General features: G+C 33.8%; 1 protein-coding gene across 1 annotated transcript in view; it reads right to left on the bottom strand.

Moving 5' to 3' along the window:
- The window catches only part of LOC149776803 (lactase/phlorizin hydrolase-like), an 85,532-nt gene that overhangs the window by 48,433 nt on the left and 13,627 nt on the right, over positions 1-23,472 (bottom strand). The window contains exons 2-11 of the mRNA XM_089941501.1: positions 23,208-23,338; positions 21,608-21,868; positions 20,859-21,039; positions 18,983-19,222; positions 14,580-14,709; positions 10,756-10,940; positions 9,625-9,794; positions 5,729-5,894; positions 5,165-5,295; positions 3,082-3,339 (exon numbers count right to left, since the gene is read on the bottom strand). Of these exons, the coding sequence (XP_089797627.1) occupies positions 3,082-3,339; positions 5,165-5,295; positions 5,729-5,894; positions 9,625-9,794; positions 10,756-10,940; positions 14,580-14,709; positions 18,983-19,222; positions 20,859-21,039; positions 21,608-21,868; positions 23,208-23,338 (1,853 nt within the window). The remainder of the gene's footprint in view (positions 1-3,081; positions 3,340-5,164; positions 5,296-5,728; positions 5,895-9,624; positions 9,795-10,755; positions 10,941-14,579; positions 14,710-18,982; positions 19,223-20,858; positions 21,040-21,607; positions 21,869-23,207; positions 23,339-23,472) is intronic.

Below are 23,472 nucleotides of genomic sequence, written 5' to 3'. Positions count from 1 at the left end.
TGACGGACTCTAGTCCAACATACCATCAGACCTCACCCACGTGTACACACCAGCAAGATACTTACGCTCCTCTTCTGACAAACGTATACTCATTATTCCCACTATGAAAACAAAGTCATATGGACGGCGTTCTTTGCATACCAGGGCCCAGCAACGTGGAATGAATTACCCACTGAACTTAGATACAAATACACTGTGATCCCATTCAAGAGTGCTCTCAAAACTCACTTATTTCGACTGCAAGAACAAACTTAAAGACCTAATAATGTTTGCTACCTTAAATATTCTCAGCATGTTTTTTATGTTTTCTAATTTCATGGTGTTTGCTTTTGTAATCATTTCATTATATATGTTTTAATCTTATAGGTGTTGTCTAATGTTGTAAAGCGCTTAGAGTTTCTAACGATTATGCGCTATACAAAGTCATCAGTATTATTATTATTATTAGTAGTAGTAGTAGTAGTAGTAGTCTTGAGGCAATACATCTGTCCTTTTAGCTAGACTATTACATAGGTTTCAGTTTATGTTTGTTACTGTGCAGAAGCAATTCATGCCATTTTGTAGTTAAGTTTCTCTATGATAATACCGACTTTGAAATATTTTTATTCCACCTTTGTCGTCAATGAGAGGGGCCGCGAGTGGCCGAGTGGTCTAAAGCGCTCTCCATTACGGATCACTGCCATCTCACCTCTGTCTGCGTCGGTTCGAGTCTAGGATTCGGAGAATGTGGGTATGTGAGAAAGGTTGCCAGTAGCTTCTCGCGGGTCAGTGGTTCTTCCAGGGGTTTTCCCTGGTTCTTCATCCACCATTAATACTGGCCGCCATGCATAGCCAATCGTGTACTGAAAAATGGCTTTAAACCCCACAACAACAACAACAACATCGTCAATGAGACAACCGCAGAGAAATATAACTGACATGTCAACAGCTCTCTCTTTCTCTCATTTATGGTAGCCAATTTGATGTAACATCATTAAACTGTATCGTAAAGATAGCAGATAGATCGCGCTCATTTTCGAATGTTCAATCTCCTATATTTGTAATGGATATATATATATATATATATATATATATATATATATATATATATATATATATATATATATATATATATATATATATATATATAATGAGGACTTTCTATTGCGCCTAATCTTTAGAAGCTCTAAGCGCTATACAACATTAGATAACACGTATAAGATACAAAACATATAATGGTATGATTAGAAACACAAACACCATGAAAGTTTTGAGAGCACTCTTGATGACACCCAATTATACAAATCTAGCCACCCAACTGAAGTTGATGCTACCATCGAAGGTGTAGAGAGGTGCATTTCTGATATGTTATATATATATATATATATATATATATATATATATATATATATATATATATATATATATATATATATATATATATATATATATATATATATATGTCAAACCACATGCTTTGTGTATCCCATTGTATGTGTGTGTGTGTGATTTGGATTTTAACGTAGTTTTAACAATTTTTCAGTCATATCGCTGAGATGTCTGCAGTGTGACAGTTAATAGTGATGTCTAGCACTGGGGCATCATGCCACAGAAATGTAGCATGATGTCCCACCCAGTCACATTATCCTGTCACCAGGCCGACCAGTCCTAACACTAACATCTTAATTCTGAGCGCCGAGCGAGGCAGCTGTTAGTACCATTTTTTTCAAGTCTTTGGTACGATTCAGCCGGGGATTGAACCCACGATCTCCCACATCCGAAACATACGCTCTAATACAAGGCCTGCGGGTCGGTCGTCTCGATTTTATCTGAATATTCTTTTAATATGACCACTTTGCATGTATAACAAGGTTCAAAAGTGTGAAAGAAACATGAACCGTTCTCATATGGCACAATGATACATGCTTTATACTTCATGAATTTGGACCAATCTATGCATGACCTTCCCATGAGCAGGTGATACCTATATATCTGCAGCGTCAGCCATATTGTACCATCGATTATGTCCTGTGAAAACGTTGTATATGTAATGTTGAATAAATATTCAAAGATAGTATCTTTTGGGCATTTGATAATTATTATAAATAATCACGTTCTGCTGCAAATGAATGCTATACTTAACCTTTTCACCTTCCTAAATGGATCACTTCACAAGTATAATTGTTTAGTCCAGTTGATCTTTGACATAATACAATGCTCAAGCATTACGAATGATGACAATCTTCAAACATTCTTGTTGACTCCGTACAATTTATACCGATACAAAAAATATAAATTCTTTATATTCATGTGTCCTAATTATTTTCTTGTTAGAAAACATACTTTTACTCTTGCTTGCTTTTTGTATTGGTGAGTCATTTATAGAAGCACATTTAATTACGCATCTTGTTTAATTATTTTCAAGTGTAGACGAGCAAAGGAGAGGGGCTGCATTACATTGTTATTTGAAATTTCACTTTGTACTTTTCTCATATGTTTTCAAGATTTACGAAAATATCTATTATAGACAGTCAATGGTAGTATGAACTACATTTTTAACATTTTGTAAACTATTTGACCCTATCTGAAAACCGTGCTAATCTGATTCAGGAATGTACAACAGAATGTGCATGGTTGTTGTGTAGAAAGTAAAGGGAAATAACTTCAGAGAACCGCGAACGTCGCCTGGTCAAATATCAAAGATTAATTTCCATGTGAGGCAACTTCTTATAATTTTTTTAGCGCACAAAGTGCATATTTTTGTTGCTGCAGGTACAAACCAAGCGTCGCATTGCATGATGGGAAATCTTATATTCTCGCATGTGAAAATATAAGGATATATCTCTCAAATGCGAAAATATAAGTAAATAAAATACGAAAATTATTTCCCCAATAAGTGTCTATGTTTCACACTTAAATTGTTAGTCTTTCTAAACTATTATTTCGCGAGACTTTACACGCATTAGCTTGGCGCTGATATTACGGAGTCACGCGAAGGTGTGGTTAAAATAGAGCTACGAAAAGTATTTCAGTAACCACGGTACCATTCTTAATCGTTCATATGGAATACCCACCATAAATGTTTATATGATACGCACGTACCCTGTCCCCAAATTTTCTGAAACATAGCTCTGCGTAGTCCTTGAAGTGGTCTGTGGTATTCCTATTAAGCCACCCGCCGTGTTCTTGAAGGGCTTGGGGTAGGTCCCAGTGGTACAACGTCACCATGGGTTCTATCTTGTTCCGGATCAGTTCGTCAATCAGATTATTGTAATATTCGATACCTTTGTGGTTTACGCTGGCCAGCGTTCCGTTTGGTAATATCCGAGGCCACGAGATAGAAAATCTGTAGTGCGAGACCTGCAATCAACCATTTTGGAGTCAAATATTACATCCAATACATATCAACATGCATTCAAATGTGACCATTTCTAGGCGATGCACTAAAATATGGAAATGAGGTACCTCTGACAAGAGCGACTCTATTTCAAGCATGTGTATAACATATGATGACGTTCTTTTGCTTCAGGAAGAAAAGGAAAGAGTATGTTCAATCGGTGAAATGCAATTAAGTTGGAGTAAAGACATATAAATTTAAGCCATGTGTTAAGAAAGCTACGGACTGAAAGAATATAAGTAGCACTTACTTACAATGGCGGCTTTTTAAGGGTCATTGCTTTGATGAATTGTTTGCCATTTAAGTTCTGAATAAAAGGATAGACGATTAGGAGATGCGCGTTTTTGGAATGTATGCATCATTCGAGAATTTATTGAAAAGATATATTTGGTTTTATTATTATTATTATTATTATTATTATTATTATTTGTTCCAATTTTGAAATATAAGAGGGACATATTAAGTTGCTCCATAACTATCATGACGTAATATGCGAGGATGTAGTAATCATCGGCAAACCATTAGATATTTGTTAAATTCTTTCCCAAAGGAAGGTCTTTCATAAAGAATAGAAAGAGACAGGGACGAAGAGGACTGACATTTGTTAATCTGATTAAAATCAGATCTCCACTGTCCTACGTGAAAATCTGACACCGACCGCATATGGGTCATGTTCTGGCGACCGATGTTATTGCCATAATCACTACTTTTATCAACCAATATGATGAATCTTATATCTTCGCGTTTGGGAGGCTGAGCACTAGAACTGAAGAACATCATTGTGTGCCGATCTATCTGATTCACTTTCAAATTTCTGAAAGCTGTATTTTCATTGATAAAGGTCGCCTCAACATGATCCCTAAGCGGTCACTGTCAGATCTTCACTCAGGATAGTGGAGATCTGATTTTAATCAGATTGGACCCTTCTTGGAGCCCTGTTTTGATATTTATATTGGAACAAAGATATGTTGAGATATTTTGGTAAGGTATGACCAAACCCATTTTAGTGATAGATGGTCGACCCTGAAACAGTACGATGGATTGCATGGTTTACCGCGTCTAATCCTTTCTTGAACTCATGGAAGTATAACCCATTTTAAACAGCCTTCATCCATCTATTTAAGCAAAAGATCAGTTAATTTAGCCAGTATAGGCAGACAAATGTTTTGATTTATGAATCCATGAAGCGCAATGTAAGAGTACCAAAGAAATTATAAAGTTGGCGGAATAACTGTTCTTCAGAAACGTTTGATGGAAATGGTAGAGTATTGGTCTATGGTTCCCTGGATCGTCCTAATATCCATTTTGGAATAACAAAAAAATCTTTGGACATTTTGGAGCTTCTGGAAAAGTACCGCTAATAATATTTCGGTTAATTAGATGTGTTGGAGATTATTTTTCAAATTGGTGCAGCAAGAGAACTATTGGACCAATGTCATCCACACCAGCTAATGTATTAATATTTAATTCACTGAGGTTTTTCAGTAATATTTGTTATCAAAAAATATTCACCAAGACCATTTTTGGGGTGGCGTATAATACTAAAGATTCAAAATCAATAACTCTTTTCAACAGTTGTTTCGACATATCCAAAAGTGTTGATCACAGATACTTAAATTAATAGTATATAAGGGCACATGAGCAATACTGACGAGAAGGTTTAGAACGATTTATTAATCATACCAGAAAATATTCTGCTTAATACGCCTTTTTTCATTTGTCCTGAAGTACTGTTCCAGGAGAAATATTGCAATCGTAAAATGGAACATTCAGTTCAAGCATACGTACCCCTAAGTTACGTAGAAGCTGAACATCCTCCTTGTACTTGCTGTAGCTGTCACATGCATTGTCACCTGTCTCATTCTGATCGATGTGATTTGGCTCGTGACAAAATTTGTCCCATATACTTTGTCCTTTTCCTGCAAAATTATTATTATTATTAGTAGTAGTAGTATTAGTATTAGTATTATATTTCACCATTTACAATCACAGCGCCATCTGCCTGGCAAGCTGAAATGAATTTACAGTTGTAGACGTCAATTTAAAAACACCATGAGTTTATTATGTCATATATGACAGACAGGTGACAACAAACTGGATTAATCTTTGAGTATAATAATGATGATATACTGATTTTTTTACAAACGATCTTATACAAGTTCTTTATGACGATTAAATCAATTCCATTCATCGATCGAGTCCATTCATCGATATTGATCATAATATATCACCAAAAAGTATAATTTTATTTATTAAGATAATGTAATTTGTTATATTAAGATGATTTCAAAAGTTGATGTCATTGTGGCATTTGCTTCCAACAACTGTTCAAGCAGAATGAAATGTAATCACCGTCTTTGTCCCAAGCGCCCTCTATCTGATATGCTGAAGTGGCGCTGCTCCAAATAAATCCTGCTGGAAACTGGTCGTATAGAAACTTTTCTTCAAGTTCTACGATACCGGTGGGGAACCCGCCTGGGCCATTGTAACCTTTTGTAAAGCCGTTGTCTTTAATTATCTGAAAAGTCCAACGACGTTAAGTTGAAGATATTATCATTGAATGTATATGATATATGAATGTGACCAACTATTGAATGTAAAAGACTAGTAAATATTTTTATGAGCATGGAACACGGTTGAAAAGATTATTCTTTATAACTGTGACTGAAAAACGTTGTTTTCCTCGTAAGCATTAGAATTCATCATATGAACAAACCTTTATCATTTTATTTGTTAATCAAGCGTTCAAGTCCATCAAGATAACAATTGATGATTTCAAAATATTTTGTACAATTTATATACATAACATACATTTAGATTGCAAAATGTAACGAATTGTTTTGGTTTCAGATAAAATATATCATGCAACTGCAACAAGAAACTGAAAGCTTGCAAATTATTTCTACATTATTTATAGAAGCCTCTTAGAACGTTTCATGAAACAAAATGTTACTTTTAAGCATCTCGGACTAGAATAGAATTTGTTACGACATCAGGGAAGCGAAATAAAGCAGACATTAATTTCAGACATCAGGAAAACTTTGATGTCATCATCATACAACTATTAAAACAGCAGACAATTATATTTTATTGAGAGGGTATATGGATTTCAGTACTGGCGTTTAAACGCAATAATTACGTAACTAAATATCAACTCATAGTGAATATGAATAAACTAATATGGAGTGACAGCAAAGCTCAATTTCAGCAAGGAAAGCCGTTGTTAAGAAGGAAGAAAAGGCAAACGCAAACGAAGCTTACTGGCTGTACATTAGGTCTAACATACCTGCAGTTTGAAAAAATAATGCTGCCGGAAAATCCAAGGAAGGTATTTTAAACAAATTGGTAACGATCAATTTGCGCCTCCCGAAAAGATGATATCCTTCAAAAAGTACCACGCATTTTTCAAGGAACACAGCTCTTTGGCTATAATTGAAGGAACAGATGAGATGCGAGTGGAATCGTCGCATGCAATCATCCCCACCTCCGTACTCTCACCCCCAATGGAATAGAAATAGCTTAGTACAAGTGAAGTCGACCAACATTCATGTTTCGATTGTATAAGAAAATGAGAAACATATTCCATAGCCCAACAAAGTCGCTGCGTTTACTCATATCAACCTCACAGAAATACAGGGAGATCATCATAATGTTGTGCAAGTACATAGTTCCAATTATTACTCAGGTATGTCAAACAGATGGTATAAGAAGACCTATTCACGTTTGATGTTTAATGGTAACTTTGTGAAGTGACGGACTGAAGGGCAACACGAATTACGGCAATAAAATATTAACGTTGTGACGTGACTGATTGAAGAAAGACAAAATTGACTTCAGAACAAATAGTAATGTTGCGATGTGATTGAATCGAAATTAATTTTGCAAAAACAACAACGTGTCATTATTTGACAATAATACCTGCATGCATCTATCCACGTATTCACTCGATTGAGCAAGCATCCATCGAAATGAATAGCACGTAGTTGTAAATATAGCAATGGTTAGTAGATAGTAGACACACTCGCTTTGTATTTCAATTCCCTAGACACATTGTCACTACATATTTCTCTATCAGAAATCAAACATATATACAGGTTAGCTTTGAAATTACATATCTACACCGAAAACATTCTTGAACATCATTATCTTCATGGCTTAATTCTCAGTGATACTGAAAACCATTTACCACTAGTAGAAAACATCGTCTTTGATTGTCAGATAAATACTAAAAACAGTCGGGAAACGAAAATCAAGAGGCAGAAAAGAACGAACTGACTGCAGTTCCTCACATACAAGGATATTAAATGGAAGAATCTTCAGCTATAGCTATTGCAATGTACAATGGTCTAATTCCACACGTCAGGCGAATGTCAAATATCAATGTCATGTATATAATGATGACCTGTTTTCCACGATCAGCGGGCAGCTATTTTCTAACATAATAATGGTTTCTCACTGCTTCAGCGGTCACTTGAATATAAATACTGTTACATCTTATCATATCATTGTAAGCCAAAGGTGCCAATATGTCAAATTCAAAAGCGAAGCATTTTTTATCTTTAGGAAAGACGGTCGACGCAATTCGTTCGTTGCATGTTGGAAAAAGGCTTCGTGTTATCGTAGCGGAAATAGAAGTCGCCATTTTGTGCCAGTTCGATATCTTTATCTATTTATCTGTGAATTAACGTCATCCCTGGTGGGAAAAAAATCTTCAAGAAGATATATGACTACAGTCCCATTTCATTAAAGCTAGCTTAAGCCAACTGAAGTGTAAAGAGTAGTTTCCACGACAAATGTATGCAAACCGGCCACCCAAAGAATAACCCATGTTATAAGTCTTATGTAAGTTTTAAATTATCAAAACAATTCATATTTTGTCATGGTTAAGAAAACAAACTAATATCAGGGATTATTTAATTCGGTAATTTCTAGAATGGATTTAAGTCAGCAGGATACTGTAATCATGTGTGGAACATATTTTTTTGAAAGACTAACATATACGCGTATTTTAAGATTTTGTTGAATAGTGGACATAAAAATGTAGATTTAACAACAACAACAAAAAAAAAAATAAATAAAATAATAATAATAATAATAATAATAATAATGAAAACGATTACGATACATAAGCTGCATGTTCATTACTGGAAAATTAATTTTTAATGGTCAACCATTGTACAGAATTCACCCGTGTACTAAGGCAAATTTTCAAATTATTTCTATGTGTGGTCACGGCTGACGGGTTTTACGCATATTATTATTATTATTATTATTATTACAACTAAATATCCGGGATATAATTTGCGCTTGCATAGATATACATAAAACAACAGATGTCGTTATGGTTCATCGATTTCTAGGTCAATAAAATTATTTTCCAGCATCCACAACAAGTTAAAATAAACTAGTTGAAACATTATGAATTTAAAGATTGAGTTCCTGTAGAAACAACAATGTAAAGTTGTATATATATATATATATATATATATATATATATATATATATATATATATATATATATATATATATATATATCATGAAGTCATGTATTCTCCATTTACATCATTACATGTGCGAATCCGTTATGTCATGCTTCTTTGATTCAATTATGTTACGAATGTTTTACCCTTATTATCCTATCTCTTTTTCGTTTCATAGGCCTATGTATCCGATGTTGCGTATAAAGTCTCCCGTTTTGGTAAAAAATGATTATCGTTTGTTTTGTATTGACCAGCCTTTAAGTGTTCACAATATGAACACTCACGAGCTGACAAATTAATTACTTCATTAGGATACTGTAGCATTTTGCTTGCTTTCTACATTATTTAAAAGAGTGGTCACATCAGATGTTGAATGTATTGGAAGTATGACCTTGCGCTAGGTTTGGGTATGTTTACGTTATGATCAAATACCAATATCAAACTTGTGGACGAAGACTGGAAGGGAGCTTGACTAAATTTCGAACTTATGTTTCATAATTTATTTTTAAAACTGTCCACTTAATTTTATCAAATAACAACTGCAAACAAACAAGTAAAACATGGATTGTACGGCAACCTGGCTGAATTTGAAACTCACATTCGATAACGTCTGAAAAACTTCCGACATGAAACATAACTTTTACCAAAATCTATTAGGCGACAATGAACAAAAAAGAAAACAGACGAATCCGCCACATCTGAACACAAAATGCCTACATAAATGCTTCATTGTTAACGTGGAACACAACACACCTACATTTTACTTACTTGTGAGAAGAGCATGGCTGAGGCTTTAGGCGTTCTACTTATATTTGGACTTGTAAAATTGACGGAGAAAAGGCCATATTTAAATGTATATCCACTTGTCCACTCAAAGTTATCCATCAGTGTCCAGGCAAAGAAACCCTTTACATTTGTACAATTGTCCAGATCGATTGCTGAAATGAAACATCACTGTTTGACAAATCCTGTGACAAACGCAACTGAACGTAACCTGCAAGCCGAGGAAATAGATGTTGTTTGGATTGTATAGAGGAATGTCCATGAAAGGGCAGACTAAAATAAGATGCAATTAGATGAATGTCTACATATATGACACGAAATCTATGATTCATTTCATCTAGTCATTGTAATTTATCGTAAAATATAAAGCAATATATCAACTGTACATCCGTTCTGTCATCAAACGTCTCTTCATTGACCCCTGGAGATTCAGAGAAACACGTTTTGTGTGTTACTTATGTATGCATCTAAATGCACCATTGTCTTGAGATTTTCGTTTAGCCGGATGCTCAAGTGTATAAAAGGCACTGTTTTGATATCTTTTTGGCGTATTAAATCTATGTTTTTCGTGTACTGGCCCATTTTTACTCCAAATGGTAAATTTCTAACTGTTTAAAAAGGCCCATCTGTCCTAAGCAAGTTTGACCAATCTGCTTTATATCTAAGACCGAAAACTCTACCTCCGGACAGAAGCTACGCACCCGAAACCGGCAATTTTCGAAGTAGAGAATTAGGTCGTAAACATTTAGGGCTTTTTCTCTCGCTTTATTTATGAACTCAAGTATAAATTCTATATTTTTGGTATTATTGCAGAAGAACGTCTTTCTCCTTTTCTATAATACAGCCTACTTTGGTGTATCGTAAAGGATGTTGACGTTAGAGATTGGAAGTATGGTACAACCTCGTGACGCGTAAACGACGCACGAGGAGTTAATGATGGCACGCGGAGTTAATGAGTTAAGGAACACGTTGTTGACATTTCCAAAAAATTATCGAAACGTACGACAAAAACATTTCCTCACTTCATGGCAATATTTAATAAGTCCAGATCACTTTCACTATAATTTTTATATAAAAATTTCTGTTAAAATTGCAAAATAGAAATCCAATACATACCTTTTAAAACATCATTGATATGAGAACGGAAATAATCTACACGTATGACATCTCTACGCTCCAGATTAGTATCGGGTACCCCTGTTTCAGTGATGTACACTGGAACACCATGGTAACTGGATCTAACCCAATTAAGCAGCTTTCTAAGACTTCCAGGAACTATTTGCACATCTGGATTGTCAGTCCTATTCGTTAGAATTAAAAGACAGTGAACTAATTGTTGGGATTACTTGCAATAATATTTGAATATTATTCAATTATTTCTCTTTTTCATACATCTTACAAAGAAGAAACATGCATGCGCACAGTATAGCTGCACGTGACACAGAAAATGCACAGACAGAAACAAAATTAATATTTTCTCACATTATATTTTTTATATCAGAAATAGGAATGTGTATGCTTATGATACTAGATATAACAAATAAGATATGCTTAGCATATTATATATTATAATTAAATATAAAATGCATAGTAAAAGTGAACTAATCTATATATATATATATATATATATATATATATATATATATATATATATATATATATATATATATATAACACATACCTATTACTTATTCGAATTATTTGAATTATTTTGTCATATAATCAAATTAATTTATAAGATGTTTAACACATCATTTGTCTTTTAATATAATTTAGATATCGGATAAATTTGCACTATATTAGATATCTAACATATTTCTACTTCTAAAGGTATCTAACCTACCTGAACTGCATTTGGATATCTGATATATTTGTTACATTAGGTATATGATATATTTCTACTGCATTAGATGTCTGATATTTTTGCTACATTAGGTATATGATATATTTCTACTGCATTAGATATCTGATATATGTTTACCTGTTAAGAGATTCAACCTATTTCAGCTACATTAAATATCCGATATATCCCTACAACATTAGATAACTTCTACTATATTAGGTATCTAATTTATTAAATCAGTTATTGAAATTATATCAGGTTTAAAAATAGAAGTCTAACTTAGAATTTAAAATATTCTATTAACGGTGAGAGTGTCTTTTTGACACATACATATATATGATTATATGTTTTAGATATTACATTATTAAATATTTTGCATAATATATAAGACACCTGAAATAATATATGATATCCAAGCTAAAGTTTTAAGTCAGATATATGAATTACATTTTGTAGATTCTTAGGCCTTCTGAAGGAAGGGAGAAGTCAGTGTTATGACACCACTGGGACATATCGTACCCCAAATTAGATGTCTAACATTAAAAAAAAATACAAGACATGTGAACGCCATATAAACTATCTTAATTATTAATGAAAATAGATAACATAATAGTTAAAAAGACATCTGATTTAACTTATCAATTTAGAAATGAGATTTATTTTACTATATTAGAATTCGAATATATTGAACCATATATCAGACCGTAAAATATGTATGCTACACTAATATATAGATAGACAGATAGATATATCTGTGATCTAAATTCATTAATAATCAGATATCTAATAAAATATGTAAGGTATCTTACTGAATTAGGTTTCTTACTTAATAGATGATATATGTTTTATATAAGATATCTAGTTCAATAAATCAGAATAAATGACCACGTGACTTGTCATATTTATTTAATATCTTATCAATATTGCAAACTTACTTCCCAAATAAATGTCCAAAGAACGTTAATTAACTGTTAATTGAGAACAATTTAGTTTATATCATTTTCAACTGAGCTGAGATGTCAGTACCCGTGTTTCTTAAACTCTCAGTAAAGTTTTCACTTCGATTCATTGTCCAAATGGTGTAAACTACTGTATAATGATTTGTGTGTGTGCGTATATATATATATATATATATATATATATATATATATATATATATATATATATATATATATATATATATACTGTGTGTACATTGAAAATGGTTGCCATTTCTCAACGTCTTTACAATAGTCCAATTTATCTTCGATCTTTACATAATTTCGAAGATATCAATATTTTCATTGTACGTTGTCCGATCATGCGACTTCTGATATTTTTTGTCTGAATCAAAATCTTGCGCCTATTTAAAGCATACGAGCCAATGTATAGTTTGGCTTATATCTTGTGTGGTACAGTTAGAGTATACCTTACGAACAATTTAAATGGAATGCAAATATCTGGACTGGCTTGCAATTTTTGCGGTACTGTTACAGAATAACTTACTCACAATTTGAATGGAATGAGCTGTCTAGTTTGGCGAAAATCTTGTGTGATACGGTTAGAGTATGCCTTACTGAGAATCTGAATGGAATGATTATGTTAGAACTGGCTTGTATTTTGTGTAGTACAGTTACAGTATACGTTACTGACAATCTGAATGGAATGCAATTGTATAGTTTGGTTTATATCTTGTGTGGTACGGTTGGAGTATACCTTACTAACAATTTGAATGGAATACATATGTCGTAGCTGGCTTGCATTTTGTTTGGTACGAATAAAATATACCTTAATGACAATTTGAATGGAAAGAGTTGTTTAGTTTGGTTTGTATATTGTGTGGTGCGGTTACAGTATACCTTACCTTACTGACAATTTGAATGGAATGCAGTTGTCTAGACTGATTTACATCTTGTGTGGTACGGTTACAGTATACCTTACAGACAATTTGAATGAAATGCAATTGTCTTCAAATTTGTATTAGTCACATTAACGGATTTCTTGCAGAATTATATCCTAAGGAATAATGCAAGCAATGTGCGCATGATTACCAGACTGAAAACTCAAATTGATCAGCAATATAACGCACTTTACCACGATCAACAAATCCATCCAGTAAAAGTATTTCCTTTTAAATGACTATACACTGATGACAAATACTATATACTAGTGACAAATACTAAAGACTATATACTAATGACAACTACTAGTGACTATATACTAATGACGATATACTAATGACTATATACTAATGATTATATACTAATGACAAAAATACTATATACTAATGACTATATTTTAATGACAAAATACTATATAATAATGACTATATACTAATGACAAATACTATATACTAATGATGATATACTAATGACTATATACTAATGACGATATACTAATGACTATATACTAATGACTATATTTTAATGACAAAATACTATATAATCATGACTATATACTAATGACAAATACTATATACTAATGATGATATACTAATGACTATATACTAATGACGATATACTAATGACTATATACTAATGACGATATACTAATGACGATATACTAATGACTATATACTAATGACGATATACTAATGACTATATACTAATGACTATATTTTGATGACAAAATACTATATAAAAATGACTATATACTAATGACAAATGCTATATACTAATGACGATATACTAATGACTATATACTAATGACGATATACTAATGACTATATACTAATGACTATATACTAATGACAAATACTATATACTAATGACGATATACTAATGACTATATACTAATGACGATATACTAATGACTATATACTAATGACAAATACTATATACTAATGACGATATACTAATGACTATATACTAATGACTATATACTAATAACTATATACTAATGACTATATTTTAATGACAAAATGCTACATACTAATGACTATATACTAATGACTATATGCTAATGACAAATACGGAGCTTTTTCTTTTTGTCAAGAACATTACTTAAACGTTGTGCTCTATCATAAAATACGACAATAATAGAAAGATAACTTTTATACGAATCATTTATGAAATTTCCTATACAATTATGAGTGAATTCGGCAACATATAAGTCTTACTGTTTCCAATTTGGGTCTATGTCAAGCAGAACGCCCATGTCGTCCTGGTAACTTGGATCGTTTGATTTATCCGTCTTAACGCTGACAAGGCGAGTCCTGTAGAAGTTTAATCCGAGGAAATCAGCTGAGCCTATAATTTCATAGAAAACGATCATTAACCAGGTAGAATCACACAGAAAACAATCATTAACCAGGTAGAATCACACAGAAAACGATCATTAACCAGCTAGAATCACACAGAAAACGATAAATCACAATGAGAAACAAATCAGACTTTGACTATCAAGTTCAGCCGTATAAGATGGTTGGTCTAACGGTTATTGGACACTGGGTAATAATCTGAAAGGAAATAACCTACATTAGTTAGCCTGCAAATATCAATAACGTCCAAAGAGTGTGTTACACTTTCAAGAAAATGTTTTGAATACGTAATACAGCAGTTTCATTTTAGGCTAATAAGGTCCTTTCGACACGACATAAAATAAATACTTTGACTTTACTATTTATTCATATGTAAAGACTACATTAAAATGGCACAGCAAACTCACAATATTTATCAACTGATGGAACGCTTGAATGGTGTCTTCAATTTGGTCAGAAAATAGTGTCATTTGATCGGAAGGTTTCCGTTCAGGAAATATTTAGTGCGACATAGAATCCACATCAATGAAGAAAACAAAAACATATTGTTGTAGGAAAAACATTGAGAAAAGGACCATCCAAATATCTAGCGAACTGCTTTTGCAATTTTTAATTAAACAAAGATGGTCGAAGTCTTTGAAGCAAATTTTGTTCGCGTAATAGAAGTGGCATGGACAGTTTCATTCGGGAAGTTATTAGCATACATTTTGACAGTTTATATATGCTAAACTTTTCAATATCATTAGACTGGCGTCTCTTGCTTAAATATGTTGTGTTCACGAACGTTGAATCAACCGTCTTGATTGAATAAACGAGGAATATTGTTACGTACTCTTTCGTGAAAATAGTCCGGGTGTGTATATGAAGGGTATCAATGGCATGTTAAGTCTTGAAAAATAACGGCAAATGTAAAGCTAATTCACTTATTATTCAAGGGCATGGAGTGGCCGAGTGGTCTAAATTGCTTGCCTGTACCGATTACTGCCATCTCACCTCTGTCCGAGTAGGTTCTAGTCACGGGCTTGTGAGAAAGCAACCAGTTGCCCCCCGTGGTTCAGTGGTTCTTTCCGTGATTTCCCCTGGTTCTTCCTCCAGCATTTATACTGGCCGCCATGCATAGCCCATCTTATTCAATATATTTTCAATTTTCAACATATTTGTTTGTTTTCTTATCTTCAACTTGGAGATTAGATGGCTTTTTTACAAAGCAACTGATGCATATAAAGTTTTCTCTGACATTAAGTTTGTACTGACATTTTTTGAAAATCTAATTTGTTTCTTTTGGCGAAGTAACGCAATGGTCATTTAAGTAATTCTAATAATTTCGATATTTTCATAATTGATGGTTCTTTGGTTAGTATGTTAAACATTACGAGGCGTAGTTGAAAAATTCTGAATAAATTATTATAGCTATTTGTATCTTTAAACCTGTCAGCAAATGTAAATAATGTTCGATAAGAAAATAATATTTTATTAAATAATCTACAACTGCAATCGCAGTAAGCCAAACAATTGCAGATATATGCGTGTGACATAACATAGATAATGACATGGACATGCAAATATCAAATACGTGGAACAATTATGCTACTTGGCAGGGCGCATACAGTAAACGCAAGGCGCTCGTACCACGCCGTCTGAATGATATAAAGGGATACATGTGTTATGTATATACAATTTACATTATTTGTTGAATTTTGTCCATGATGTTACTTATATCTGTATTTTGTACTTGACTTTTATCCAAAACTAAGTTAATGGTGTACCTGACCAATAACATGTTTGCAAACAACAAACTACATAACTAATATTTTTATGTGAGTATAGATTAAATATTCAGATCATTATTAATTGAAAACATGTTTACGTCGGTTTGAGTTAAAGATACGGGTTTGCATCTGACCTTAGAAACTACTTAAAAAGAAATGTCCAATTAAGTTGACAGAGTACTTCCAGGAACTGGTAATTGTGACCAAGGTCAAGTAGAGAATGTATGTAAACTTGCTTACATTAGGATTATTCGTCATTGTCTTAACAACTAAATCCGAATCAGTCTTATTGCTGTGTTCAGTTTTTAATTTGGGTCGATTTATTTATTCCAATTCTTACTGAGTGGAATTACAAAGTACATAACACTATTCTTAATAATGTTCTTCGACTAAAATATTAATTTGATATTGTAGTGATTTAAGACAAGGACATTTTGGATTGTATTATTGTGATACATCAAAAGACTTAAAAATTCACCATTGGCACTAGATCACAGTGGAGACTAAAGGCACATCAACACATTCAGTATTTATTTCGGAATACCACTCGAATTTAACTGGAACTTCATACACTTGGATTTGTTATAGAACTGTAAGGACTATTTCTGATTCAATTTACAATAATGTAAGTTCTTTTTTATTTTCACCTTGTATTCTTAGGAAAAAAATTGGTTGTTGAACTTTACAAAACTTGTTGGTGTTCGCTCTTTTTCTTACTTAGTTGAAAACCATACAGTCGTAATACTAGGATAAAGTTTACAGATGCAATTTTCTGTCACATTTTCTAACTGTAAGGTGGTTTCAGCGTTTTAAAAATGGTTGCAAATCCATTCCAGATGACCCAGGTTCCGAATGACTGTTGTCTGCAATCTGTGAACGGAGAGTGATTTCTCTGTAGGAAATAATTCTTGAAGGTGCTCGATAAACAGTGGAAGATATTTATATTATCACGGGAATTATATAGTCAGCATTTTAATACATCGAGGAATCATTTCATGCTCAAAAATATTTGTGCAAGTTGGGAACCGATGTTATTTTATTTTACATCTGATGAAAAACAGGCCCGAGTTCAAATCACCAATCAGCTTAGTCGCCAAGTATACAAACAGTGACTACTTAAACTTGAACCAAATTGTCACAGGTGATAAAATGTGGATTTACTTTTCTTTAAAACCGACTCGAGAGAGACTAATAGGCTACAATTTGGATCACATAAAACGTGCCGGATCAAAAATAGTTTGGATAATCAAGAGAATTTTACATTGTTTCTTTTACGGAAAAGACCTGATTGTCCAGATACCTGTACCTGCACCTAACTCTCCAAGAGTCACTGGTCATAATTATTCTTCCAGAGCTGGCATCAGTTACAACCGAACAACCCGAAGGCGCATCTGCATGATTGATATGGTATTTAGAGGTACATAAGGTGTACTCTGAGAGGATGCACTGACGTACCGCACCGCTCACTAATAAAGAACCGTGTTGTACAACGCACTGATATCCAGAACAAATTAAATAGCCCTCGTACCTGAGTCGTGTGAAAAATCTACAGAAGTGTAATTTTACAGTAGAGACGCCATACAACGTTGGTAGGTCGGTAATGGATCGATATATAAAAACTTTTCCAAAGAACCGAGTCGCTGCAGTTGATGCTGATTATGGTATATTTTATTATTTTTGCTAACAGTATCCAATCGAGACGTCGTCACATCATATGTGAGGTCCAATAATCAAAATCTGCTGTTCTCGAAATAAAATATAGTTATCACACATGTATGCTACTATAGTTTTTTTCTTCGAACATTCCACGTTCTCCTTGCTTCAATTATCAAATCTATCCATGCCTAAAACAAGCACCGATAATACGGGCTGTAAAACTCAATGCTACTCGATTTAGCAACACAGGATAATACGGGCTGTAAAACTCAATGCTACTCGATTTAGCAACACAGGATAACACGGGCTGAAAAACTCAATGCTACTCGATTTAGCAACACAGGATAATACGGGCTGTAAAACTCAATGCTGCTCGATTTAGTAACACAGGATAATACGGGCTGTAAAACTCAATGCTACTGGATTTAGCAACACAGGATAATACCGGCTGTAAAACTCAATGCTACTCGATTTAATAACAGAGGATGGAGAATATCGACGAAATTCAACCCTTTTTGGTGACCCTAATATTTTTTCTTATAACATACAAGCAGTAATGAAGCAGTAGAAAAACAAAATTCAGAACACTGACAAGTTTCACAATTAATGAGATTCTTTTAAATATTGGCATATTCACAAAGATCACGCCAAGAAACAATGGTTTCCTAATTTTTTCTTTTCCCTATGTCAAAATATGCTGAAATGTGAACGTGTATAAGCTAACCGTTAGTTGCATTTTAAGGTGTTACGGTAAAGGAAATCATGAAATAATTATTCCAGAAGCATTGTAATATATTTGATACCATATAAAAGCACAAAATATTGCCAAACGGTAACCTTTGATGAATGCTATATCTTCTTTTGTGAACTGTGGCAATCTGTTTGGTACACCCTGCTGCTTGGATTTCTGCTCTATTTGTTGTTTCATAACCTCTGGATAATCTCCGGACACAAAAATGGGATTCGCAAACCATCCTAGGCGGAACTGGAAAGCTCGTTCGATAGCATCTTTTACCCCTGCACCATCCGGATTCTTAGCCTCATACCAATAGGATTCAATGGAAATGCCAATCTTTCCTGGAGAAGGTCAACATTAAAGTTACGGTTCTTTATTAATAATTTTTTTTTTATTGGAAAATACTTTGAATCAAAAGGTGGTTTTTTTCTCCAACGAATCAAATACATTCTCGAACATATTCTTCATAAAGGTATGTGTGATGTAATATTAATGCTACAATAATCACTATACTACTTTATTACAATTTCCTCGAGATAAAATTTAAGGAAATACCAGTAGTTTTGGATATACTGACTTCACTGCTATACATATAAGTTTATTTGTGAGAAAGTGGTTACGCATATTGTTTAGTTGTACTGCTTCGGTTTTTAATGCTTTACATTTGTTTGTAGCGATATACCCTAAGAATGCATGAAATACAAAGTTCATTTAACTGATGCAAATGTCCTTCATGTACAAAACCTTACCGCCGATGATGAAAGGAATTTGCAGTAATACAAAAGATAAACAAGGTCTTAGCGCATGTGTACTTTCACGTCACACCACCAACCCAAAACATGTAAATGTACAAGCAGGTGTGTTGTCGGCTATAACATATTAACTAACACCCTGGTTTTAATATATATACATATTCATGGATATTTGAGAGTATATCACAGTCAGTGGCGTCACTAGGGTTGGTGTCACCCAGTGAGGTAACTCATGGTGTCACCCCCATAGACCTCCTTCCTGCACAAAATTTCAAAAATTTTATACACAGTCATTTTGGTGTCACCCGATGCGGTCCTCGCCCCCACCCACCCACCCACCGCACCATGCCAGTGACGCTACTGATCACAGTAATGCGATCTTAATTGCTAGAAGACGTCCAGTTGTCAGCATCAAATAATCCAGATCGTTACGAAACCAGGATTGAATGATATTGACAACAAGACGTCATCTAGCAATCAGGATCGAATTACTATGCTAATGACTTTTTGTTATATGCCCATCAAATTTCAGAAAATTACATAAAATTCCAACACTTAACAGAAAAAATTGCTCAACATTGTAACCTTTCTGATACAAACTTTATTTTAAGTCATAAACCGAGTTTCATTTCTGTTTTCTTTGAACAAATGATATACGCATGAATGCCAGTTTTATGACTGATGGTGTTTGTAACAGTCGCACATTTTCATTGCTATTACTGTTAGTAACACTAGTTATTCGACGCATTGGGACAGTTAACCCATATATGTGATTTACAGCTATTGTGCAGTTGTTAAATATTGAATCAAAGAAGTTTTCACCAGTTGAATAACTAGGAAAGTCTCAGTCAGAGGTCCGGCTGATAGCGATTGAGTTGTTTCTGGCGGGACATTGTAAGAATCGCCAGTCGGGACTTGGCATTGGAATGCCAGTGACAGCATTTTCATGACAGTTATTTCCAACAAATTGAATAAATTATTGGAATTTTATGAGACAGATTTATCTGGGTACTACTAATTTCAATGTGCATTTTCATTTAGGTTGAATAATTATTAAATATTTTATTAACTAATTTTTAAAAAAATGGAAATGGTTATGTGTCTCATTAATTTGTCATCTTACAGAATAAATGCTATTTTATCTAAAACATTAAAATTACAAATAGCGTCGTGCTGAGTTTTCAGTAAACATTTATGAATTATGAGCATAAATCTGAAACACTACCTTTTTCATTGACGGTATTGTTTTTGTACTTATGGTATGCACATGCGTGTGCTTTGATTATGTGATATCCAGCAGTATATTCGTCATTTCCGAGGCTAACGTGCCCAGGGGCAACAGAACCTTCTCCATAACCCCCATGAGCCACTGTAAATGGCTGGTTGAAGGTGATCCAGTGCTTTACCTACAAATTAAGAGTCTAGAGTATTATTTCCTGAATCTTTGATGTGAGATATTAATATCTAAAAACTATTTATCTCTTATATTTTCATTTTGAAATCCAATTACATGTATAAGTAATCACATGCTGTGAAATCAAGAAAAGTTGAGACAGTGAGGTTTTTCTTCTTCTTGTTTTCGTTTTCTTTAAAACAGGTCTTTGTCTGTAAAAATGTTATATACATTCTAAACGTCACAATTCTGCGCATTTTGCAAATGAGACACTTTGTGGAATAGCTTGTCTAGACCAAAGGTTCTACAGTGATTGTTCATTGAAAACTGCAGTAAAACGAAGTCTTTAATGCCTCCGATCGGTATTGATTAAAGATTGTCACCTCTCTCTTGATGAATACAATCATATCCATTCATTGATTTCAACCTTTTCTAATGTGAAATTAGATAGATCTGTTTTATGTAAACATAACGAAACAATGAAAAAGAATTATTGTAAACTTTTCGGCAAGTTGCGAAAACTCGGGAGGGGGGTGAGATTGTGTGTTATAAAATAAACAAGAAAAACATAATTTACACACCCTGTCCCCGAACAGCTTGAAGCACTCTGCAGCATAATTACAGAAATCATGTTCTATATCTGGGTGGAGCCATCCGCCTCCTCGGTCCTGTAGAGCTTGGGGTAGATCCCAGTGATACAGAGTGACCCAAGGTTCAATGCTTGCGTTCAACAGGCCATTGATAAGACGGTTGTAGTAATTCACCCCATCATGGTTCAAAGTTTTGTTAGTACCGTCAGGAAACAGTCTGGACCAGCTGATGGAAAACCGATACTGCTTCACCTGCATGTGTTATACAAGATTTGTAATTACTATTTGAATCTCAATATGATAAGTGCCGAATCGTGGGGAAACTGTAGTATTTCTAGCAAAGCAGGTAATCAAAACAGTCAAAGCTGTGTTTGTAGCAAGATTTGTATGATTTTTATTTGCAGATTCTTTGTAATTTTTATGAACTCCTTATAAATGAAATATCTAAAATAGGAAGATGCTTCTCTCATATTTACAGGATCTGGCTGCAAGCGAGTAATTTTTTGTAAATTCAGGTACCCCGTCTTGTTTGGTGTCCTTATCGCAGATGTCATAAATAGGCTGATGTTGTCCTGCGAAAGTTTTTTTTGTCTTAAATATTTTTGATCTGAACATCTCCGGCGGCTTTACAGAATCTCACCATCCTACGTCGCGAACATACGGAATACTTTGGGGTTTATTTTGGTAGAGGATTGATGTCAAGCAATCGCAACAACTGGTTAAGCATCTAAAGAAATCATAGCTACTACTTCAGTGTCATGAATACGCAACTCATTTCGCAACACAATGTTTCGAATAGAACGACGTCATCTTGAAAAGCACATTGGATACAAGGTCTCCGCTGGACATTAATTGTTCAATAAGAAATGTTTTACGAACATGATGTAGCGCGCAAAATGTGTTAAAGTAGCATCTATTTGTCTCAGCTAATTGTCTTATCTGAGCTTGATAGTGGATACAAAAGTAGACGTTGGTCAATGAAATATAAGTGGCCGTTGAAATTCAAGTAAAAAGAGGCATGCTGAGATTACGATAATAAAGAAAGTAGAATCGATGGTTATTACGGAACTTTCGCTGTACCAGACAATAACCACACTACAAATAACGAACGTCTAAAACAAAAGAGCAAGCTGGAAAACAGGTACTGGTCTATCAGGTAACTATTTTCTATATTGGCCTGTAGCATATCGAAACAGATTGTCTAAATATCCAAGATGCAGTTGATGTAAATTCCATTGTCTGAAATTTGTGCAGTTATTCATAGTTATCAAAACTGGACCTGTTCTAACTTGTAATGGCTCGACAATAATCACTTTTCAGTTTAACGTTAAAGGAAATACAAGTCTATATGTCATCTGCAATTTAACTGAATTCGTATCATATAACTGCCTTCTAGAAATAAACATATCAGACTTAGACCGGTATATATGCAGTGGTTATTTAGATCGGAGATCTGAATACAGAATGATGTTTAAGAGATAAGGTCTAGCGCAAAAAGGATGACCATTGGCCAGTGAATTTGATCTTAAGAGTAGGATATTGTATCTTTAATATGTGTACTGCACCGTATCAGCAACATAATTCAATTTACCTTTAGAAATTTTAGGCACTCTATATCATCTTGGTATCTATGGTAACTGTCACATGTCACATCCCCCGTCTGGTTCAAGAACACGTGACCTGGAGTATGGACATATGTGTCCCAAATACTTGGTCCTTTTCCTGGGAAGATATTTAAAAAAGAGATTTTGAAAAGCATATATATATATATATATATATATATATATATATAGCGGCATAATCCTGGCAGTATAGTGTTGAATAAGCGTGCAAAACAAAGGTAAATGCAAAAAGGC

The sequence above is a fragment of the Sinohyriopsis cumingii genome, chromosome 18 (assembly GCF_028554795.1).
Source record: "Sinohyriopsis cumingii isolate HCF-2022 chromosome 18, ASM2855479v2, whole genome shotgun sequence".
Lineage (NCBI taxonomy): Eukaryota > Metazoa > Mollusca > Bivalvia > Unionida > Unionidae > Sinohyriopsis > Sinohyriopsis cumingii.
The sequence above is the reverse complement of the archived record's forward strand: the minus strand, read 5'-3'. Positions and strand labels throughout refer to the sequence as shown.